This window comes from Pteronotus mesoamericanus, unplaced genomic scaffold (assembly GCF_021234165.1).
Source record: "Pteronotus mesoamericanus isolate MK-2021 breed Mesoamerican mustached bat unplaced genomic scaffold, CSHL_Meso_final contig_163, whole genome shotgun sequence".
NCBI classification, from domain to species: Eukaryota; Metazoa; Chordata; class Mammalia; order Chiroptera; family Mormoopidae; genus Pteronotus; species Pteronotus mesoamericanus.
The window spans coordinates 1470931-1496349 of NW_026555064.1; the positions used below are offsets into that span (position 1 = coordinate 1470931).

General features: G+C 44.7%; 1 protein-coding gene across 1 annotated transcript; it reads left to right on the forward strand.

Moving 5' to 3' along the window:
* The first annotated feature begins 2163 nt into the window (after positions 1 to 2163).
* Positions 2164 to 9837, forward strand: SFRP2 (secreted frizzled related protein 2). Its single transcript, XM_054595811.1, has 3 exons — positions 2164 to 2920; positions 5315 to 5395; positions 9304 to 9837. The coding sequence occupies exons 1-3, from the start codon at positions 2422 to 2424 to the stop codon at positions 9606 to 9608; spliced, it is 885 nt and encodes a 294-aa protein (XP_054451786.1). The 5' UTR covers positions 2164 to 2421; the 3' UTR covers positions 9609 to 9837.
* The last annotated feature ends 15582 nt before the right edge of the window (positions 9838 to 25419 follow it).

Below are 25419 nucleotides of genomic sequence, written 5' to 3' on the forward strand. Positions count from 1 at the left end.
CCCGCCTCCAGCAAGGCCAACCAGCTCTGAGCTCCTAGAGCTCTGCGCTGCCGGCATGAGGGACCGAAACGACCCCAGGGGAAGGCGTTGGGGCTAGACAGTGGAGGTGGGACGGCTCTCACCGCACCCCCGGGCCCACGTCCCAGCATCTCTCCCACTTCAGGCTCTGAACTGTTTGATTCGGAATGTTTTCATTTTATTTCGGGTTTATTCTCAAAATAGTGTGTCCTGGGGAGCGGGTCCTTTCCGTCTCTTGAGGCTTTAGTTAGAAACCAGAAGGCTCACGACCAATTTGGCGGAAGAGCGGTCTTAGGCTGCTGGCCCGCCCCCCCCCCCGGGCCCCCCCCCCACCCATCCCCCGGCTTTTACCCCGCAGAGCACCCGTATCAAAAGAGGAAAACAAATGGAAGCTCGACTTTCAGGGACTTAGATTCTTGTAGTCCAGAAGATGGTCTCCCTCCAGATGGCGACTTTCTCGAATAGATAACAGAATGGGCTTTCGCCACCCATGTATTAATCTGCTCCTCCAAGCGGCTGGACCACAAAGAGAGCCGGGCGCCCTGGACATTGGGTGGGGGAGAGGGGGTGCTGCGAATGTCAATACATCTTTCCTGAAGGAGGGAAAAAGAGAAGCTGGGGATGTAGCCTGTTAATGGCTCTGAGTGGCTGGGAATTAACAATGCGCCCACCTTACATACGAAAAAATTTTGGCGGCTCGCTCTTCGCTAATTATCTCTTTGGATCTGCGCTGCCACCCTGCTCGGAAGGTTTCCCGACGACCTGGCCCTGGGGGCGACATGGGGTGACTAGGGGAAACGAGCCCCCCACCACACACCTTCCCTCTGCTGGCACCCCAGTCCCAGTTTACAGCTGTGAACTCACCGTCTGCCCTAGAGCCCGGGCTCCACGAAGGGAGAGGCCGACCGGTTCACCTCTGCACACGAGGCGCGGAGCACGGTGCCCGTTGGCAATGTGGGATGGCGGAACCAGCTCTACCAAGGCCACGATTAGCACTTATGGGTCTCTAGACAGAGCTCCTTGCTCTGCCCCGCTTTCCTTCCCAGCCTGCCCACCTGGCTCATTTTCTGCCAGTCCCTCGTGCCAAAGCACTAGCCCTTCCGTGCCGTGGGGCCCATCCTCCGGCTCCCCCGAGGGCCCCGCTGCCGTGTGTGTGTGTGTGTGTGTGTGTGTGTGTGTTAGGGCACATGATGCCTTCGTGTGTGTGCGCGTGTGTGTGTGTGTTAGGGCACATGATGCCTTCGTGTGTGTGTGTGTGTGTGTGTGTGTGTGTGTGTGTGTGTTAGGGCGCATGATGCCTTCCAACTTGAGTCACCCCATTCATTGAAGGAAAGAGGGCAGGTCGTCTCCAAAACCGGGATGGTGGGCAGCCGCGTGTGATTCAGAGGAAACTGCAGAGGCGTTTCCACAACAGCAAAACCTAGACTCACCCAAACAAAATAACAAACCCAACGTTTTCTGTTTCACATCAAAGTTTTGCTCCTACGACTTTATTGATAATTTTGATTTTTTTTTTTTTAAAGGGCAGGGGTGGGAAGCACACCGTGTGGGGTGAGCCAGGTTGGTAACTGTGGCTGAAAATTCGAGAGGAGACCAAGTTCGCCGAGGCGGCCTGGCGCAGGCAGGTCCCAGGTGCAAGCCGAAAGCACAAAGACCCCGACGACTCCCGGCTGGCGCCCGGCGACGCAGTTCCAAGGCGCAGCCCGGGGCCGGGCTGTCCATACAAACTGCAGGATGGGGTCAAACAAACCCTGGCCCGGGCCTCGCTGGGGATAGAGTGCGTTCCCGCCGGGACGTGTCGACGAGGCCGCCCCTCACGTCCCCGGCGTCCCCCTATCTCTCAGAGCCCGCGGGCCCCCCCGAACCTCCCGCTCACTGTTAGGGCGCAGCTGCCAAGCTGGCCTGTTTGTTTGTTGTTTAGAGCAATTCTGGAGCGCGCGCTCGGCAGCATCTGAAAGGGGCTTTGGGGGGGCAGCCAGAAATTTCCTCTCAGGGAGCGCGTGAGGGGCATTCTCAAAGGAAAACCAGACCAAGTGAGTAGTGACCAACCCTCCTCAGATTACTCTCCACTGGCTCCTCCCTTGCTCCCCCCCACCTCCAGATTTGCATTAAAAAGGCCAAGAAAACTCTGGCTGGGCCCCAGCAGCCTCTCACACTGCTCCCCCGGGTCGGAGCCCCCCGGAGCTGCGCGCGGGCTTGCAGCAAGAAGCCGAACAGAGAGCTCCTTGCCCCTGCAGTGCTGCCCGCGCCCGGCCTCTTGGCGCTCCCGTCGCCCCGCCGCCCACTTTTCAGGCCCCCGAGCCGCGCCGAGCGAGCGAGCGGGCCCGGGACGTGCTCCGGCCCCGGCAGCCTCGCGCTTCCCCGGCTCTGCTCCTTCCGCCCCCCGAGGGTCGCACGCCCACCATGCCGCAGGGTCCCGGCTCGCTGCTGCTGCTGGTCCTGGCCTCGCACTGCTGCTTGGGCTCTGCGCGCGGGCTGTTCTTCGGCCAGCCCGATTTCTCCTACAAGCGCAGCAATTGCAAGCCCATCCCCGCCAACCTGCAGCTGTGCCACGGCATAGAGTATCAGAACATGCGGCTGCCCAACCTGCTGGGCCACGAGACCATGAAGGAGGTGCTGGAGCAGGCGGGCGCCTGGATCCCGCTGGTCATGAAGCAGTGCCACCCGGACACCAAGAAGTTCCTGTGCTCGCTCTTCGCCCCGGTGTGCCTCGATGATCTGGACGAAATCATCCAGCCGTGCCACTCACTTTGCGTACAGGTGAAGGACCGCTGCGCCCCGGTCATGTCAGCCTTCGGCTTCCCCTGGCCCGACATGCTCGAGTGCGACCGTTTCCCCCAGGACAACGACCTCTGCATACCCCTCGCTAGCAGCGACCACCTCCTGCCAGCCACCGAAGAAGGTAAGCCTTCCCCTTTATTTCCCCCCCTCCGAACTCTGCTAAGACTTTGCAGGCGAGATGCCGAGGCTCCCGCCCCACATCCCTAAGCGTCCCCACCTGAGATGCCATTCCCGGCGGGGCGGGCGCTCTCCTTGCCCTGGTGAGTCATCGTGACAAGTTTGAGATACCTCCCACATGCACACATACCCAAGCCTCCCATTCCCTTTCCGAGTTATACCAGTTATACCTTTCTTAGGGACAGTTAAAAAGAAAGAAAACGAATAACCGTAAGGCATCTTTTCCTAAAAGATACACAAGTATTTTTGCTACCACGGGGGGGCCGACATGTTGAGAGCGCTGGAAGTGGCCCGGTGTGGAGGGGTTGGGGAGCCTCTGGCCAGAGGCTTCTTGCTCAGCTCACACAGCACGTTCTCACCGCGAGGCAGGATCCTAGGCACGGGAACACTCCGGTACAGGCAGGATAGCCAAAGTCCACACCGCAGATAGTCTGTTAACCCGCTTGCTGTTCTTTGCCGATTCAAGTTTGGAAAATAAAAGCAGGGCTGGCTCAGGGCACGTTGAAAATTGAGAATGGGTTGTAACTGCTCAGGTGTCTAAGGGAGAGGACATAAAGGGAATCTCCAGGAATCATTTTCTATCACAAGTCAGCTTTTATCTTAGGAGTGGTTTTAATTAACTGGAGAAAACCATGCAAAAAAAAAAAAAAGAAAGAAAGAAAGAAAGAAGAGAAAAGAAAAAGAGTTTCCCAAGTTTTTAGAAAACAGAGGGGGAGTTCCTGTGCAAAAACCATCAAAGCAATGAAAACCTCATGGGCTCTTGATATTCTTCCTGAAAGCAAAACATATACAATGTGTCTGAGCTGATTTAGGTCCCCCCTGGGATGGAAAGGGGGCTTCTAATCCCTTTCAGGGCTCCAGCAGCATCTCCCTTTCAATCTCTAATTGTTTTCCTACAGCCATCATTAGTTAAAGAAAATGCAGAGTTGCTTAGCAATCTTTCCTGGCAGGCACCATGAGTATGCAATCATCTTATTGGTTAGATTTCTAATTTATTGCAAATGTTTGGCATATTTTAAACATTTGTCCAACATACACCACAGACCAACCAATACAGGTTAGTAACATTTTATATACATTCCTAGAGCTCCTAATTGGAAATGTTTCATTTTGTTTGAGTGAGGGGAGTTAAAGGCAGTTTTATGTGTGTTGCTTTTGTTTTTATTTCTTTCCACTATCAGCACCAACATTATACACTACCTTTCCCCCAAAAGCCACTTTCTCCCTTCAGAATAAAAGTTTATGGTCTTCAAAATATGCTCTGCCATTTTTCTAATTTGATAAATATCTCTTCTATCATGAGTCTCATAAAGTTTTTTTCTGTGAAAATTAAATTTCATGTTAATGAAAATCATTCACCTAAATTTTAAAGCCAGAACATTTACAAATGGGAGAAAGGGAACATGCTTTCTTTCTTTCTTTTCTTTTTTTTTTTTTTTTTTCCTTTTCCCAAGAAATCAGACTGTTTTAGAAAGTTGGGTCAGACTCCAAAGACAGTTGGCTTCAACTTTGCTAAGCTTCGGGAAAAGCTTTTTTTTTTTTTTCTTTTTTTGTTTGGTTGGCTGGGTTTTGTTACATTTTTGTTTTGTTTGCTTTTGAGAATTTGAAGCAAACAAAAAGGAGCGTGAAGAATTTTCACCAGGGACAAAGATAAAAATGAAATAAATGCTGCTTAACTCAAGCACAGACTTGACGGAAAGCACAAGGGAACACGGGCAGTCAGGGAGGGCTGCTGCGCTTACTAAGGTGTTTTCAAGGTTGGAGAGGAGCCCCCGCGTGACCCTGAACACCACTAGCCGCCTTTCCCTGTGCAGACTGGACAATATCTTAAATGACTCTTCTGAGACACAGAGCTCTGCTAAGGAGCCCAGCAGAAACCCAGCTGCACTGGTGTCCTGCAGTAGAGAAAGACAACCTTTAGGCCTTCCCCTCCCCCCCCCCAAAATCCCCCAAGAGTCTTCTGGTGCTTTCTCCTCAGAGAAGCTCTGGGAACAACTTTTTCAGAGGCTGAGTTTGTCCCAGAGGTAGGAAGGAGGGGCTAAAAAGCCAAAACCTGTCCCAGTTAACTGTAGGTACACCTGCATACAATGCCCAAATGCCCTTTTTCTTTGGGATTCATCATTTATTAAACACTTCATATGGGCATTTTTACTCATCAGAAAATGGGAAGCATGGAAGACTTCCTTAGGAATGACGGATCCTTCTTTTATAAAGGAGGTAGAAGCTGGGGTCTTCTAGGACAATTGCTACTCTCGCCTGGGGAAGCCCCTGTGAGTTGTTTACAAACGCCACCTGCTGTTCTCTTTTAAGCAAACTTACTAATTTTTCGCCTTTCTAGCTCCTAAGGTCTGTGAAGCCTGCAAAAATAAAAACGAGGATGACAACGACATTATGGAAACTCTTTGTAAAAATGATTTTGGTAAGTAATACACCACCACAGACAAAAGATTTCGCATTCAAAAGTGTTATGTACCAGTAAAACTTAAAGGTACAAATCATGAAGCTGTTACTAGATAAAGCTTGGGTAAAATACCACCACTGTTCACCTTTTCTAAAATTCTCTCAGGTGCTCTATCCTAGTCTCCTCCCTATGTAACCATCTTATGTTGACTTGTATCTTTTTTAGGTGAGATTCATTTGTTCTGTTAAGCAATAATCAAATAATGAGAATTATTTAAATTATTAATTTTCAATGGCATTTTTTCATTTTACTTTGGCTTTTTCTTGCCAACAAGCCTAATCCTGGGCCATGTTCTCTTTCTGACACTTGACATGTGCACCAGGGATGGAAACGTGTAAATATTAGCCCCAGCAAACACATTGAAGGCATTAAGTTAGCCACAAATAGAAATATAGTCCAGTGCCAAACTGAAATATTCTTACTTTATTCATAACCATTACTGACTATATCCAAGATACTGGTTAATAATTGGAGGAGGGATTCCTTAAATTTCAAAAGAAGAAATAAAGCTTAGGAATTTACTTTGGCAAGCCACATGAAAGATCCATGATGACATGGTGCGTGGGGACAATAAATAATGTGTGATATGTTACCCAAGTTCCATAGAGTGTAAGTCACTACCCTTACGAGAATATTATAACGGGAAAGAGGGTTGGAGACTATCCATACAGGACTCTATCAGCACCTTATCTGCTGTCCTCAGGCCTCCAAGCTGAGGGAGGAGCCCAGCTAGACACAGGGTCAATGCCAAATTCAAAGTTGGGACTGGCCAAGAACTTCATCCAGACTCCTGAGCTTCCTGGCCTTCATCCCATTCCAAAAGCAGGGATGTTTTGATGTGTTTAAGTGGCTGGTACCTCTTACAAGCTTTCCTTCAGGCAAGAGGCTGAATGTACTGGTAAACAGATACAATTCCTGTTCTATCAAACAATAGCAGACTCTCACAGACCTATATTACTATTTCTCCATCCTCCACAAAGTCCTTGAGACAAAGGGAGATCGCTCCAGCTCCCACTGCTGAGGGATGCCCTCCCAGACATCTCAGGTCTGGTCGGGTCCCTGAAATGCAGAGAATAACCCTGACGCTGCTCCTTATAACCTCAGGTCTCTCCCAGGAAGTCTCCTGGGTTTACCTGTAGCTGGGCCCAGACCAACCAGAACCACAGCTTTAGGAACAGCTTCACACTGCCAAGGATGGGAGGGGAAAAAGGAGGCAGCTCTGTACCAACCAGTCCTGCCCCTCAGCAACAGCCTCCAATGGGATTAGAGCATTATCGTACTTCTGTATAAAATATAGACAACTCTCAAGGCCAGGCATGTCGGTGACAGTGACCCCAGGGTCTTACCCAAACACGGTTCCTAGCTTCCATGCTACCAGATAGGGTGAAGGCCAAGAGAGAAAATACATAATTTTAATAAAATTTATATTAAAATTTACATAAAATATCATCTTCTGACAGCTTATATCCAATGCATTAGATTTCATCCAGATCTGTCCCCTGGCTTCCATGAAAAAGTTGGTTATATTATGGGGCTCCCGACAGTTGATGTAAGAGACAGGAGTGTGAGCGTGCACACATGTGAACTGCTTGCTTTGTGGCTCACCTTACAGAAGACCTTCCTAAGGATGCTCTGCCAAGACTGGACCAAAAAATGGGGTGGGGGGAGGGTGTGAATGCTAGTGTTCTCTCTCCTTGGAGAAGAAAGCCTTTCAAAACAACACGGAAGTCATTACATTTAAAGTATCGCACATGTAGATGCCTCGCAAGCTTTGTTTCCTCTTTCCCCATGTTCATTTCTGTCCCCAAAGGGCTAATGAATCTGGATTGTAGGTTTACAAGCAGTATTCCATATTGCCTCTGTCCTTTGGGGATTGATGGAAGGGTAGAAGGAACAAGGGTGGAAATTGGATATATATAACATCATATACATATATATATAACATCATGCTCTTTCGCCATTGCACACCGGAAGCGCAGGGAAAATGTAGAACACTTCTTCATTTCAGTGGTGAAAACACTGAAGAAAGAAAGGCCCAAACCACTTGCATGCATATTCAGGACAACCTGTCACTGGATCAGGCGGTGTCATCACCTCTGACCACCATATCCTGCAGCCCCGCTCACATCTTCCAGGACAGGAAAAGGTATTCAGGGGCCTTCATGCCCTGTATTTGGTCCCAGCTGAAACTCCAGGGAAGAAGTGCCTGATGTTTTCCCATGGTAATCTTTTGCAAAGTTGGTAATTTTAAAGCTAGAGAAGCAATAAATCTTCCCCCTGGTTAAAATGTAATGTTTAGAGCGCAAGAATGTTTAATTGGACCAGGTGAAATCTCACACATGCTCTGTCTGCACTAGAGATGAGGCTCTGAGGCAATAAATATATAGTCACTTCTTTCACTATATATTATCCTCACCACCATGCCTTACACCTTAAATTCCATGACTGAAGTCTCATAAACCCTGAGAACCCAGCAGCATAACTCAGATGTGTATCAGACACAATAATGACTGGCTAAGTCACAGCATCCTTAGCTTACCTGGTTGAGCTTTGGTCATTTCCCAGTTGACTACAAAAGCCATTCTTAGTCAAATTCTCTTTCTGAGATAGAAAGAAACCACCAAAGTAGTTATACTCACATGTATACAAAACCTTCTATTACTAATTTAGGCAATGAATTAAAAACTCGATCAAAATCAGGAAGTTAGACTTATACATATCCATACAGAACAACTGTCTATAGCACCAAGGGTCTTGGGACTCCTTACAGTCAGGTAAGTTAATGCTCCAACGAGGACAAAAAGTTGGAATTGCCTATGAGATAACATTGGCACTACAGGAGGTTTAGGAGCCAGTGTTCTGAGAACTAGACTCAACCAGGACACTATCTAACTGGGTGATCTTGCATAAGTCACTACAGTTCTCTGGGTTTCAGATTCTTCCTGTGTGTGCCAACAAGAGATGTTTAACTGGATGATTTCTTCCCACTTTAAAATTCTATGCTTTCTCTGCCTTCATGGATTCTTGAAATGTAATTCCAGCATGTATGTTTGCAGGGTTTTCTTTCCCAAAGCATAATGTTTATGACTATAAAATGTGTCTTTTATGTAAACCACTTACTTTTGTGTCTTAGCATTCTAATGAGTCTAATATCCATTTTGGAAACAGCACATATATGATCTGTAAACGCCCTGGCCTTGGACGGGCAAATGATAGCATATGAGGATGAGGTCTTCAGAAAAACACTTTTACAACTAAACATGTGCTCTTAAAAAAGAGTCTTGGATATTTTTCTCCTAGTTACTTTACCAAATCAAATGCAGCTGTAAGATCAATTCTCCTTCCCTATAGCCTGTTCTTTAGAAAACAATGATTGTGTGATATAATTTCCTTGCAGGTTTGTCCAAAAACCTATCCGACGTAATTAATTGAGTTTAAAGTTTACAGCCACAGAAGGATCACGTTTCACCTAAGAATCAGGCATTTCTTTTCATGCTGACGTTTTCAATAGGGGAAGTCATTTGTTGAGGAGAGCAGAGCACAAACCACATGCGACCTACACACAAACACTAGGGCGGAGAACAAAGTTAATTGAGTCCCACAAAAGGAGTTCTGAAAGGATGGCTGATTTGAAACAAAGTGCCTGGCAAACCCTTTGAGGCTTTAGAAATGGAGCCACCTGCTGCCCCCTGGTCCCAGCCCCCTTCCTGCAGCCCCTCACAGTCCCTTAGCTCTAGGAAGCTCTTCTTCCATACCACCCCCCAAGCCAGGTCACACCACTGTGCAGTAGAATGGGGTGAGGGGAGCTCCCAGTCTCTCCTGCATTCCTTCATTATAACTGGAGTGATTCCATCCCCTCTCGGTAGCGCTGAAAATAAAAGTGAAGGAGATAACCTACATCAACAGAGACACGAAAATCATCTTGGAGACCAAGAGCAAGACCATTTACAAGCTGAACGGGGTGTCCGAAAGGGACCTGAAGAAGTCAGTGCTGTGGCTCAAAGACAGCTTGCAGTGCACCTGCGAGGAGATGAATGACATCAACGCGCCCTACCTGGTCATGGGACAGAAACTGGGTGGGGAGCTGGTGATCACCTCGGTGAAGCGGTGGCAGAAGGGGCAGAGAGAGTTCAAGCGCATCTCCCGCAGCATCCGCAAGCTGCAGTGCTAGTTCTGGCGCCCAGGCAGCTCCGACAGGCCAGCCCCAGGGCTCGGCTGACCACACCCGCCCAAGGCCCAGGCCTCAGCTCTCGTGTCCCAAGCACAGTCCCTGCCGCTCCGGCCCCAGCCTGGAGCAGCATCCCCTGCCTTTTGCACATTTGCACCCCCAGCGTTTCCTGAACTATAAGGCCCTAGGAGGCCTCAGGAATGGATACCTGTTTTCACATTAAGGAAAAACCCAGCCAAGTCTTGTAGAAATATTCAAACTAATAAAATCATGCATATTTTTATAAAATTTTAAAATAGCTCACTTTAAAGTTAGTTTTGAATAGGTACAACTGTGACTTGGGTCTGATTTTTTTTTTTCCCTCTTTGGTTTGATCACCTGATTTTCACTTCTGCTAAGGATGTTATAACGCCTAAATGGCTTCATTTTTGTATGTGGCTGAAACTGCTGTGGGCCACAAACCCAGTTGAGATAAAGCTGGCTGTTATCTCAACATCTCTCAGCTCCAGCTGGAGACTCAGCACCTAAGTGTTGTAACAGTTGTCATTTTACACCCTGTCGGGACTTCACAACTGTAGCATGTATTGCATTTCCAGGTAGAGTACTTCCATTTATTAAAAAAAAAAAAAAAAAAGCACATTAACCATCATAGCGTGAGTTCATTGAATAAAGGGCACAACAGACAAATTTTGTAATTGACCTGAGTCCTTTAAGCTTTGTTTAAAACTTTTTCTTATTTTTGCAAATTACACCATTGTAGCTTACCTGTAATATACATAGTAGTTGACCTTAAAAAGTTGTAAAAATATTGCTTTAACCAACATTGTAAATACTTCAGATAAACGTTATATTCTTGTATATAAACTTTACATCCTGTTTTACCTACTCGTCTTCTGTCTTTGTTGTAGAAGGAATTTGGAAGGGAACTATGTAAGAGTGGTCACCTCCTTTTTCCTGAGGTCCAGCCTCCCAACAGTTTGAAATATCCATTACTTAAGTGACTCATCCCCGCTCCGCCTTATGCATCACATCTCAGATTTTGACCCTGGGGACCCTGCAGGGAGGCAGAGGTTGGCAGGCTTTGTAAAGGACCTTCCTTTGTCCCTTCTCTGCAATTCAGTTGCAGCCATATGGCAAATGCTCTAACCCTAAGGTTCATGGCCTCTACCATTGTTCTTTTCATTTCTAGAGATTTTCATAATGAGGAGGAATAACCATTGCAAAAATGTTCATTCCCTCCTCGCTGAGACCCCAGCCCTCAGATAAAGAGCCACGATTTGAAGAATGCCCATTGGAAGGCAGGGGGAATGGAGGCGATGGTGAAAAACCAAAATTTAGAGACAGACATCCATAAAATGTCTATCCAAATGCTTCATTACTTGGGAGCCTCCAGAGAAATTCTATTAAACACATAAAGGAGACTGGCTCAGAGGGATTAGATGGCACGGACGGCTCGGAAGGGGCAGAGCCAGAGCTGAATCTGGCCTTTCAAAGCACAAATTCTATCTTCAACCTAGAAGTGGACTTTAGAAACATGGTGTCACTCACCTGCTCAACAGCTTTATTAGGCATCCGCTATGTGCCTGGCCCTGCTCTAAGTGCTGGGGAGACATACATGAGTCCTTGTTCTTGTGGAGCTTACATGAAAAGGGAGCAAAAAAAAATAAACAACCACAATTACAGCTATATATTTATAATCTGTAAGTTTATGAAGTATAAGTACAGATAATGCATGAGATTGAGTATCTCTGTCAAATCTAAAATTTTTGGTGGTGGTCATGTGAAGCGTTTATCTGATGACATTTTATCTATGTCCCTTAAAATTTTCCTGAACGTACAACACTTCAAGTTCTTCTGGCCCTCAAAATCAATGCTATAGCCCGTAGCCTGGGCTCCACGATTTCATCAGTACCTCTCATTTTTCTCTGGGCTGCCCCTTGACTCTTCACTCTGCTTCTCATCTGAATCCACAGACTCAAGATACAACCCTCTTCCTACAAGGTACATAAGGACCAAACTAGAAAGGGAGCATGCATGGATCAAAGCCAACTCTTATTTTAAACATTTGGAATGGGAAACCCGGTATCCTGGAAAAGGTAGGGAAAAAAAGGAGAGAGAGAGAATAAACTACAAAAGAAACAGTAAACCAAAGATTTCAAGATTAGAAGGGGGAAAGACATACAATGCATCAAAAACTAATGGAAAGAGACAACTTGGAAGAAATGACCTAGCTGAATGTTTGCTTTCCAGCCAAGCCAAAGTGACTTTCCCATATACTGGGATGTAAAACTTGCAGCTCTGGAGGGCAGGTTAATGCCAGACACAGCCTCCTTCCATCATGTTTGGAGGAGTTGGCAGCTGAGGCATCACTCCAATGTCTGCCTCCTGCCATACGTGCCTCTCTCTGCACTTTCCAATCCATCTCTGAAAAGGCGATGAGACACTGAGACAAGCTTGGACAAAGCAGCTAGGTTTTTGTTCAATTTTTCATTTCGTTTTTTTTTTGTTTTGCATGATAATCCAAATATATAAGGCTCATTTATTTTTGAATCAATCATGATTTTATTCTTAAATGTGTTTGCAACCATCAGATTTCTTTTGTAGGCAGATGAAAACCTGAATGGCACTCATTACTGGAGGAAGGAAGCAAATAGTCGGGGGACATTGGGTTTCTGAGTTTCCTAACATGACTCATGGCCTGTTAATAACTGTTAAAATGCCCCACATAGGGGTTCAGCCTAAACAGAAAAGTTAAAAGATATGAAAACCACAATTGCCCAAAGGAAATAAATACTTTGGTATAAATGTAACAAAGCATGTATAGGGTCTATGTGCTGAAAATTACAAAATGCTGATGAAAGACATCAGAGAACCTAAATAATTGGAGAGATATACCATGTTCATAGATTAGAAGACTCAACATGGTAAAGATACTAACTTTTCTCAAATTAATCTTTAGGTTTAATACAATTCCTATCAAAACCTCAGCAAGCTTTTTTGTAGACATGGATAACCCTACTCTAAAATCTGTATTGAAAACGAAAGGCCTTAGAATAACCACAATAGTTTTTCTTTTTTTTAAATGGGAGAAATGGTTCTTCCCAATGTTAAGGCTTACTACTTGCTTGCCGTAATCAAGGCAGGGTGCAGGCACATAGATCAATGTCTACTTTAAATGCCTTACTATTTTATTTGATAATTATACCTCAATAAACCTCAAAAACAAAGACCATGTTAGCAGAATGGAAGGATGAATTACAGAGTAAAGACAATACTTGCAAAGCACATACTTGACAAAGGATTTGTATCGAGAATATACAAAGAATTTTCAAAACTCAACAGTAAAAAATCAAGCAATGCACTTAGACGTGGGTAAAAGACATGAACAGACACTAGGGAGAAAAGGACACACACTCTGCCTCGGGGGTGCCTGCCGTGGGGGCGGGAGGGTAAGTGGCAGCCAGGCATCAAATGCTTGGGCCTCAGGGCCTGAGACAAAGGAGACTTTATGTGCTTAATTCTATGATGAGCAAAAACTCGTGTTTAGGTTGTCAATAAAGCAGGAGTTTCAAAAACCAGGGAAAAAAAGAGGGGGAAGCATTTGATTTTTTTTAAACATCAAAATAGTCACATTAGGGGAAAACCAGGTCATTGTATACTGATATATACCTAATCTAAATAAGTTAGTGTTTTCTTGGTTTTCAGAATGAAAACTGGGGGGTGATGTAGGGAGACCATAGTAATCTCTTCAGTGTTTTGAACTTCTACCAACCATGCTGAAATCGAAAAGAGAGAGGGTTCTAAGTGTAGCATGGTCCTTCTCACACCCTGGCCTAGCTCCTGGCCTGGGATGCAAACCTAGAAAAGAAAAACTAAAAGCCACCCCAAACCAGTAAGATCACTCCCTGCCCCACAGAGCCAACCACCAGCATGAACGCCAAACTACTTCTTACAATACGATAAGGAATGACCTAGGCAAGGAAAGCTGGGAGGAACGTGCAGGCGGGGGGCTCTGTGGAGAAATGGACAATTCAGCAATAAGACTTCAATACCCCACTTTCAATAATGGATTGAACAAGTAGGCAGAAGACCAACAAGGAAACAGAAGACTTGAACAACACTTGAAGCCAACCAGACCTAACAAACATCTATTTATAGAACATTCCACCAAATTTTTGAGAGTACACATTTTTCTCAAAATGTTGTATAAATGGGCCAAAATTGGCCCTGGTGTATGGGCCCTTATGCTCTTTACTTCTTTACGGCAGATTGGCAGCCTTAGCTCAAAGCCAAATTCAAATTATTACATATCCAACTGCTTCAAATATACCCAAAATAAGCATATACTTAGCCATTTAGAGCCTGTCTGCTTTCCATACCCTGCGAAACTGCTCCCAGTATCTGCCAGCCATAGATAAGATAAGCCCTGTGGTTGTAAAGGGCCCCAGACTGCTGTGGCCCTTCAGCGCTCTCTGACTCGGAGCCCCACACCTGGCTGCTGAGCGACATCAGCCAGACATGTAAGGCCCCTCCCCGCCCATCCCCTTCTCTGGGAGTTCCCCTGCCCGCTTCCCCTTTTGGATAGTGGCCTCTATCGGGAAGGGCTCCCACTGTTAGGGACTTCCCCTTCCAGGCAACCTTGCCCAAATACTGCCCGATAAACTGTGGAAAACTGCCATCTCATGTCTTTCCTTGATCAGCCCCAAAATCTCTGCACTCATCACACAAGTGCACATGGAACATTCTCCAGGACAGACCACATGTTAAGCCATACAACAAACTTCAACACATTTAAAAAGACCAAAATCATGCAAAGGGCGTTCTCCAACCACAATGGAATGAACTTAGAAATAAATAACAGAAGGAAATTTGGGAAAGTCACAAATATGTGAAAATTAAACAACACAGTCCTAAATGTGTTTAAAATTTAGGTGAGTGAAACCAAAAACTCAATATACCAAAAAGTATGGGATGCGGCTACAGTAACTTCCAAGGGAAAGAGCTGTAAATGCCTATAAGAAAGAAAGAAAGAGAGAGAGAGAGAGAGAAAGAGAAAAAGAAAGAAAGAAAGAAAGAAAGAAAGAAAGAAAGAAAGAAAGAAAGAAAGAAAGAAAGAAAGAAAGAAAGAATCTCAAATCAGCAACCTGACCTTCCACCTTAACAAATAAAGAAGAGCAAAATAAGCCCAAAGCAAGCAGAAGAAAGGAAATTATATAGGTAACAGCAGCAATAGGTAACACTGAGAATAGAAAAACAACAGAGGAAATGAATGAAAATAGAAGTCAATTGTTTAAAAAGAAAATTGACACAACTGTAGCTAAACTGACCAAAATAAAAAGAAAGAAGTCCAAATTACTAAAATCAGAAATAAAAGCATATTATTACCAACCTTGAAAAAGTTAAAATGATTATAAGGGAATACTATGAACAATTTTATGCTAATAAATTCAATAACCTAGAAAAACAGGCAAATTCTTAGAAAGATACAAAATAACAAAAGCGCACATAGAAAATCTAGACAGACCTATAACAGGTAAAGAGATTGAATTATTAATAAAAAATTTTTCCCATAAAGAAAACCTCAGGCCCAGATGGTTTCTCTGGTGAATTCTAACACACATTTAAAGAAAAACTAGTATCAGCCATTTACAAACTCATCCGAAAAATAGAAGCGCGACGTAATACTTTCCCAACTCATATTATGAGGCTAATATTACTCTGATAGACCAACCAGACAAAGAAATCCCAAGAAAAGACTACAGTCCAAATTCCTTGTGGATAGAGACATAAAAATCCTCAATAAACCAGCAGCATATATGATAAAAGGAATATATACCATGACCAAGTGGGACTCATCCCAGAAATGCTAGCTTGGTTTAACATGAAAATTAATCAATGTAATACACTATACTAATAGAATAAAGAACAAAAACCACATGATCATATCAATAAATGCAGAAAAGCACTTGACAAAGCCCAATACCCTTTCAGGATAAAACCACTTCATGAACTAAGAATAAAAGGGAATTTCCTCAACCTGATAAAGCCATCTACATAAACCCCAGAGTTAACCTCATACTTAATAGTGAAAAACTGAATGACTTGTCCTTAAGATCAGGACAAAAATAAGTAATATTCACTCTCTCCCTTTACTTAACATATTACTGGAACTTGTAGCCAGCATGATAAGGCAAGGAAGAAAAGGAGGCGGGAGGGAGGAAGGGAGGAAAAGAAGGAAAGAGAAGATAGGTGAGGGAGAGAAGGAGGGGAGGGGAGAGACAGAGAGAGAAAGAGGGAGAGAAAGAATGAAGAAAGGAAGGAAGGAAGGAAGGAAGGAAGGAAGGAAGGAAGGAAGGAAGGAAGGAAGGAAGGAAGGAAGGAAGGAAAGAAGGAAGGAAAGAAGGAAGAAAAGAGAGACAGTGAGAGGGCACGAGAATACCAACTGGAAAGGAAGAACTAGAATAACTATCTCTATTCTCAGATGACACAGAAAATACTAAGGAATCAACTAAAAAACTATTAGAACTAATGAATGAGTTCAGCAAAGCTATAGGGATACACTATCAACATACAAAAATTGGTTATACTCTAGCATTGAACAATCCAAAAATGAAGTTAAAAGAATTCCATTTACTACAGAATTAAAAAGAATACAAAACTTAGGTATAGAATAAATTTAACAAATGTACAAGATTTATACATTGGAAATTACGAAACATCATTGAAAGAAATTAAAGAACTAAATAAATGAAGAGACATCCCATGTTCATGAATGAGAAGACTTAATATTGTTAATATAGCAATACTTTCCCAAATTGGGCTACAGATTCAATGCAATTCCTACCAATATTGCAGCTGCCTTTTTTGCAGAAACTAACAAATTGATTCTAAAGGTCCCATGAACATTCAAGGGACCAGGAATAGATAAGACAATCTTGAAAAAGAAGAACAGAATTGAATAACCCACGCTTCTCAATTTCAAAACTAAATACAAAACTATAGTAATCAAGACAATGTGGTACTGGCATAAGGATAGACCAAAAGAATAGAATTGAGAGTCAAGAAATAAACCATTACATTCATGATCAATAGAATTTTTTGACAAGAGTACCAAGGCAGAAATAGAAACACAAAGAAAAAGAGTAGGAGAGATTAGTCAACAGGGGAATAATAGTCTTTTCAACAAATGGTGCCAGGACAACTACATACCCTCATACAAAAGAATGAAGGTGGACCTCTACCTCACACTATATACAAAAATCAGATCAGAGTGGACCACAGATCTAAATGTAAGAACTAAAACTATGAAACACTTCTGGGAATATCCAAAGGAACCCAAAACACTAATTAGAAAGAACATAATCACCCCTATGTTCATTGCAGCATTATTTACAATAGCCAGGATATGGAAGCAACCCAAGTGTCCATCAATAGATCAGTGGATAAAACAACTATGAGACATTTACACAATGGAATTTGACTTGGCCATAAAAAAGAAAATTTTACCCTTTGCAACAGAATGGATGGACCTGGAGAACATTATGCTAAGTGAAATAAGCCAGACAGAGAAAGACAAATACCATATGATTTCACTCATATATGGAATCTAACAAACAAACTGAACAGGCAAAACAGAGACACACTCATAGATGGAGAACAGATGACAGCTACAGGGGCAGGGGGGATTGAGCAAAAAATGAAAAAGGACTCATAGATATGGATTTCAGTGTGGGGATTGCTGGGGGAAGGGTATTATGAGGGTACTAAACAGTAATGGGAAAATATATAATAAAGATGATATATTTTTTAAAAAGAAAAAAATTAAAGAAGAAAATAGGAGTAAATATCTACAACCTGAGATTAGGCAATGATTTCTTAGATATGACACCAAAAGCACTGTACAAAAGGGAAAAAAAAAATTACAGATCTGTCCAGAAAGTATCCAGCCATGTGCTATGCAAGGTAGAGGCATTTATTGAAGAAGATACAAGAAACATTGTACATGGGAAAATGACACCTCAGTCCCCTTCAAAGTAGGCACCTTGAGACCTCACAACAGATCGTTGTTGACTGCAGCCCATACTCATTCAACATTCTCAGGTGTTCCGCTTGTTGCAGGACTTCAAGAACGTGGATCACTTTCAACAGACTCTTGACCATCTCTGAAGCGTTTGTGCCATGCTTTTACTTGCACTGCACTCATTGCATCATCCCTTAAAGGCTTCTGAATCATGTGAATAGTTTCTGCAGAGGAATGTTCAAGCTTAATACAAAATTTGATGGAAATTTGTTGCTCTACTTGCTCAGTCATTTTGAATGTGATGGCCACACAGTACACATGCTCACTCAACAGCATCTACCAGCCCCCTAACTAGTACAGTGAAGTCATCATTGTTCACACATGAGCATTCCAGTCCACACTTCCTGGCTCCCAGGTTGCATCAATATCGTACAACCTGTTTTCATTATATTAACAATAGCTGGACTTTTTCCTGACAGACCTCATATATAAAGGTAAAACTTTTGTGCTTCAAGGCATAACATCAAAAAAGTTAAAAGACAACCCATTAATGGGAAAGAATATTTGCAAATCATGTATTTAACAAAGAACTGCTATCCAGAACATATTTAAGAAACTCTTAAAACTCAAAAGTAAAAAGACCAATGACCCAGTTAAAAAAAAAAAAATGGGCAAAGAATCTAGACATTTCTCCAAAGAATATACACAAATAGCCAATAACACATGAAAAGATGTTTGACATTACTGGTCATTAAGAAAATACAAATCAAAATCACAATGAGATACCACCTCACACTCACAAGAATGGCTAGAATCAAAAAATCCAATAATGATAACTGTTTGGTGAAGGCATGGAAATCCCATACCCTTCATGCACTGTGAGTGGGACTGCAAAATGGTGCGACTAAATTTGAAACAGTTTGGCAGTTCCTCAAAATCTTAAACATAGAGTTACCATGTGACCAATCAACATATACTGGATATATACTTAAGAGAATTGAGAACATATATCCACACGCACAAAAACACTCGTATATGAATTTTCATAGCAGCAGTATCCATACCAGCCAAAGAGTAGGAACAACCCAAAAGTCCATCAACTGATGAGTAGAGAGACAAAATGTGATATAACCATATAATGAAATTTTATTTGGCCATAAAAAGAAATGAAATACTGATAAATGCTACAACATGGACGGACCTTAGACACATTATGTTAAGTGAAAGAAGCCAGGCACAAAGGCCACATATCATATGATTTCATTTATGTCAAACATCCCAAAAATCTATATAGACAGAAAGTAGACTAGTGGTCGCTCAGGGATTGAGGAAGGAGGGAAGGGGGAGTGAGTGCTAATGAACTGGGGTTTGTTTCCTCGGGAGCGACTGAGATGTTCTGAAACTGAACAGTGGTGATGGTTGCATGGTTCTCTGGACATACTAAAAGCCGCTGAATCATACACTTTAAAAGGGTGAATTGTATGAAAAAAAAATGTCAGATGTCCCAAACTCAAGGTCACATAGTGAGTGAGTGTGTTATAACTGAGATTTGTAGCCAAATTTGTTTGATTCTAACGCCTATTGTCTGGACTATCAACCAAATGCTGGACCTCCTTCTTTTCTCACAGTACAGACTTTCCGGACAACGTTCTTCACTCCTAGAGTTCAGCACTGTCGAACACCTAATCTCTACCTCTATCCCTCATTTTTCTCCTGAGCATGTTAGTCTCTAACTGTGGACTTCTCTGCCTCAAAATTAATGTGTGTTAAAACACATTTAATCTCACCTTCCAAAGCCTTCTCTTTCATTCATGAATGGCTATTATACTGGTAGTTGTTGTTCCATTTCCCAGGCCATTTAGAAAGCAAAGATAATTAACCCACCCCAAGCGGAATAAGTTTTTCATGCTCAGGTTACCAGCTCTGACCATTTTCTTTGGTCATTCTTCCCCCAGATGACATATTACTAAGAGTTTTCATTCTCGTTGCACTATTAATAATGCCTTAAGTATATATAGAATATGAACACAACAGTAACTAAAGGTTAACAAATGGAGACCCTCTCAAAAAGCTCTAGAGGGTCAGTAGTAGAGGCTGGACCCAGTTCGAACTTCGCCACACACCGAGACCACACGTGCCCTTCTCCATGTTTATAACAGGATACAACTCCTTCTGAGTTCTTCACTTAAAGTTGACCCCAACTATGGCCACTTCGACAGGTATGCCTAAACTCTTTAGGAAAATCTTAAACTAGCAGTGTCTAACTATTCCCTAAATTAGCCACTATCTTATCCAGGATGGCTCCTAAAACTTCCTTTGCCTGGAGACACAACAAAATATGTTTACAATAAAAATTAAACACACGTAAGTAATTTTATGCCAAGATGATAAAGTTTTTTAAATAGCCATAATTTGACACACCCAGTACAAAATCTTTGTTTATAACCATTTAGTGACTTAGAATAATTAAAATCGTTTCTTAAGAAAAGGTGAAATCAATAACAAACAACCCAAAATGCTGATGTTCCATTTGTCTGACCATCTAAAATAATGTAAACCTGTGTTTTATTTCCATGTGTGCACAATCCAACTATTACATGATGTGCTAGGATCCCTACATTTATAGAGTAAATTAGAAAAGCAACTCTACCTCCAGCACTCACGCAAGCCACATATTTTTAGAATTATGTGGCTAAACACCAAAATTGATGTTCATTCGGTGCAAGGATTAAGAGAACAGGTAGAATGGAACAGACTCAGGCCTCACCCTTTACACCGATTTCTTCTCCCAGCTACATCTCAGCATCTCTAAGTGACGACAAAAATACATTCCTGTCCCGATTAACAACACCATGTTGTAAAACAACAAGTTGTACATGCACATTCTGAACTGCATGAAAAATATTAAGGGCACAATTTAGACCCTTATTTTAAGTCCTTGTGGATATGCAGAGTTCTCAATGGTCCTGTAATGGGGAGAATGGAAAAGCCTGTGGCAACAAAGACAAGAGCCCCCTCTCCTTCCTGGAGGAAACTCTGCAGGCGACGGGCTGAGTAATGGGAGGCAGCCGAGAGGCCTGGGCCAGAAGCACGATGACCTGGTAATGTGACCAGATCACCAACCCACTTTGGCTCCAGGCCAGCCGTCGTGCTGGAGGCAGTGGTTAGAATAGGGTCTCTGCTCTCCAAGCATTTGCAGCTGGTGGCTGACAGCGGTATATGCACCAGCACCTGGAACGGAATGATGCCTGCAATAGAGGAAAATGCAAAAGGCTGTGGGAGCAAAGGGCTGAGAGAGATGTATTCCCACTGGGGATCTGGGAAAGGCCGGTGAGGGAACAGGGACTTCTGCAGATTAAAACGAGGCAAGCAGAGGGTATCATAAACAGAGGGGAGGGCCCGGAGTCCTTATTTGTCCTTAATTGTAAATGAGGATAACAATAGTACACCTAATGCCTCAGGTGGTTTTGAGGATAAGTATATGTAAAATGCCTGACATTAGTAGGCACTATAACAAGTTTTTGCTATTATCATAAGTAGGGAGCACAGTAAGTAAGGCCAGAAGTATACACTAGAAGCCTTTGAAATCCAGGAAAAATTAACCATATCCTCTTGTTGTTGCTTGTGTAACTAATCTTGTTTCAAGCCCCCGAGTAGGACAAATATCTAAAGTCAAGAGAGAGTAGAAACCTTAGTATTTTTTTCTTTCATGAAATTGTGACTTTTGTGGAACAGAGGTGCAATGTGATCTTTGCAATGAACCTGAGGGGTAGCAATTACAGTGGCAAGTCCTTGGTCTTAACTGGAAATGGCAAATACAACTTCTACAGTAGGGTGGGGTTTCCTGGGGGTGCCCCGGTAAAGCAGTGGGCCTCCCACCCGACCCAGGGCTTAGGGAGCCGTAGAGCTGCTGTGCATTCTTAGGTTGAACCAGTTAACCTCTTCTAACTTACACATCTTCATCTCTAAAAGGCCGGAAGGCAATACCTGTCACGGGGGACCATTTTGAGGATTAAATGATATCGGACACATAAAGCGCTTAGCCTGGTGCCTGGCACTGTAGGTATTTAATAAATATTAACTCTTTTCATAGTTAGGACAGTAAAGACAGGCTTGCCTGGGACAGGCTGTCTAGCATAGTAAAGATGAGACTTCTTTGAGGAGGCACCAGGAAAGGAAAACAAGGAGAGGAGGGGCGGGGGAGGGGCCCCTTGGACTTAATTGTGGTTTTCTCCCCTGCTGAGAGGCTCCTGCACTCAGTCATCTAGAATGACCCTGGCTGAACTTCCAGGCTTGAAAGTATAGTTGATTTTTAAAAGCTGTTCTTCTTTTTAGAGATCCATTGTCCAACAGAACTGGAAAGCTTGCCCTCAGGTAAGGCTGAGTCCTAAACCCTGCAGGGTGACCCACGAAAAGCGGGACTGTGCCATCTCCCCGTGGGGAGCAGGGCGCCCATCCGCGCTGCTGCTGCCGTCTGACCGCCGCGACTCTGGCCTCCTCCACTCCAAATGCACCAGAAACCTGAGAACCTGAAAGCTGAGCTCCAGCTAACATATTTAAATGAACCGGTTGTTACAGGAACCTTAAACCACATCTCATTTGGTCGTGGGGCTGCCCTGGGCCAAGAGACATTAACAGAGAGTTCCCAACTCACAAATGGATTGTGTTCCAAAAGTGCATATGGAAGGCTGTGGTTTGAAAGGCAGAATTCACTTTCCCTATGAGGCGATGTTATAAATGGCCATTAGGGCCACACGCCAGCTCACAAAACTCCAAGGAACCATAAGAGAGCTAAACACTGCACATTTTAGCCAAAAAAAAAAAAAAAAAAAGAATAGAAGTCCATAACACAATGCTAATAATTAAAGAACAAGATAAATAATAAAGTTGAGCAGCTTTCATTTGTCTTGAGAGCTAGTACTTAAGGAAAGGCAGATTAATTAAAGGACAATGCACCCAGGGGAGCTGAGCGGCCAGGGAAAACTAGTCAAGAACACTGGCAGCTAGAAATCAGACCAGCTTGCACAAATTCTGTCCACCTAAGGGGGCTAGTGCCTGCACCTGAAATGCCAGCCTCACTACCAGAAAGGACTAGGCGGGGGCGGGGACGGGGGCAGGGAGGTTGGAGGATGTCTCAAGGGGAGTTAGCCTAATTATGCCTATGCAGCCATTTCATCAGCCAAGAGAGGAGGACAGGGCTTCGGTGTCGCTCTCCTGTTAGGAATGATTGCCCAGTCATCAGTCTGTCCCTGACCGCCAGAGTCACCGGTGTACAGAGCTTCTGGTCCCTCTCTCATGCTGATCTCCAAGATCAGACAAGCTCTTGGATGTGCACATGGCCTGGATGGTTTGAATTTGACAGCCCCCCTCACCCTCATTTAGACTGAATCTGCGACTGCCACCCCTTTGGCAGACAGAAGTCCCCACCAGTTGTCCAGACTCTCTCCCTTCACCACCCACCCTACTCCGCATGACCAGCCCTGCATCTGGTTGAAGACATTCTTAATCACCCGCTTTAACTGTAATGCTAAGGAGCAAATACACATTTTATCTGTAAATATTAAAAAGACATGAAAAAAGAGGAAGCGAGTAAATTGAAAAAGAAAAGTTCTTGAAAAAGATCATTTGTAAAGCAAGAAACAGGACCCCTGCAAGATCTAGCCATTAGGTGGCACCATCGGCCCAAGGCAGTTCAGTTGCCCTCAGCTGGGCAGTGAAGAAAGGGGAAAAATTAATAAGTGACAACTGGGGAGCGCACAGGAAGCCTACAGGGAGCCACTTTGCAATAAATCATTTAACATATACAAGGCATTCTTGTAACAGAATATAGAAGAATCCCAGGACACCCTGGGCAAGAGCGCCCCACGAAGACAGACCAGAAGCCAGGAGGGAGGCAGCCTATCCCAGTGAACTCAGTATCTTTGTTTCCCCCAATCAGCTGCTCTTCAATACTCCTATTTTCAGGGATGGCAGCACCACGTGCCCAAATGCCAGGCTGCTCAAGCCACGTGCCCGGGCACCACCCCTGAAGGTCCGTTAAGTCTTGTAGATTCTATCACCTACATCACTTGGCTCCATCCACACCTCTCCGTTTCCCCTGGCCCCATCCCTGCACACACTGACAGGCGCTATCCACCAAGGTCGCTGCCATCTTTCACTGGAACTACAGCGATAGCTTTCCAACTGGTCTCCCTGTCCTGGGTCGCAGTTGAGCATCCGTCCCCACCCTTGAAGTCAAAAGGCAAGTCTAGTAATGCCATTTCTTGCTTACCATTCTATAATGGCTTCCTATTTTCTTCAGGCCACAGTCCAGACTGATTAAAATTATTTGCATAGACCTCCTTGAACTGGCTGCTGCTGGGCTTTGCAGCCCCTTTCCTGAGTGGTTAAGAGCCCAGGCGATGGAATCAGCCTTGTCTGGGTTCAAATGGCCACTGCACCACCTACTAGCTTAGAAACACGGACAAACTTCCGCACTCTCTGTGCTCAGCCTTACCCTGTGTAAAATGGAGACAATAACACCATCTGCCTCAGGGGATTGTTATGAGGACTGAATGAGTTATCACAGGTAAGGTGCTTGGAGTAGGAAGCACCCAGCGCCATAAACTGTACTGATATTTCTCACTATGCCCTGCTAGACAGGAAGTTCCAAATGGCAGGTAAGTGTCCATCTAGTGGTCAATCTCTACTGGTAGCTCCTTGTAAAATGAGTCATCACAAACTGAAATGAAGTTGGCCGTATTTTGCTAAGTCAGACTACCTAATTGTGCATTCCCTCTTTGTCTATTGCCCTAAATTAAGGCCCACATATTCCTAAAGGCTTACCCAAGTGTTCCGGCTTGTTCCCAGCCATGAGTCCAGGCTCTGGCCGGAGGCCAAGGGCAAGCTGGTGGTTTCCCAGGGTAAAGTGCATGCGACACAGCTGCCAGGGGCCAAGAGGCTCTATGTCCTCCCGCCATAGCTGAGGTCCTCTCCTTTGTTATCTTTGCAAGGCCCAGTTTGCCTCTAGGGAGCTGTTCCATAGGATCGAACATGCAGACAACTAAGGGAAGAGGGGCAGTGGGCCCAGGTTGCAGAACACAGCTGTGGACACACAAAGGTGCAGTCTCCCCGCATTTGGAGAGCCCTCTGAACTCGCCTTCTGAAAAGTGCTTCTTGGGGAGAGAGCTGAGAAGAAAGTGATCTCTCCCTTCCTCGCTCCCTCTCTCATCTCCTTCTCTCTCTCTGAACTCCCCACATCTCCACCTACCGGCCTCTGAACCGTCCTTCAGTCCGCCAGGCTTGTCACCTGGTCACAACACCGCTGGGTCCTGCCCAGCGCCCCGGACGTTTCATGAGATGGTGGCTGACAACTGCTTCACTACAGAGAGGCCCTTGACCCAAAGGGTCTCATCGGTCATGCTGGAGGTGATGACCTTCAGCCCCCTTCCTCTGGAGGAGGCCAGAGCGCAGGCGGAGGGCGAAGGGGCTGGCGCGCCGGGAGACTCCCGGCCTGGTACCGCACAGCCTGAGGCGGGGACGCCGGCTCGGGTGCCGCAGGCTCAGCTCTCACCGTGGCTCCTACGTCCCACCGTGGACTCGCGGAGACCCCCGGGCCGGCGCTGCAGGCCGAGGCATGGCTGCAGGGGCGGGGGCGGTGCACAAGGCGGAGGCGGGGCTGGAGGCGCCCCTCCAGCACGAGCAGGTATCTGATGCGGGGCACAGGCCGAGAGGACACCTATTCAGGGACCTCAGGCTCACACTGGGGCTAAGCGACCACACTGTTCAAGCCCCGACCCCCATGCCGTGTGGTCG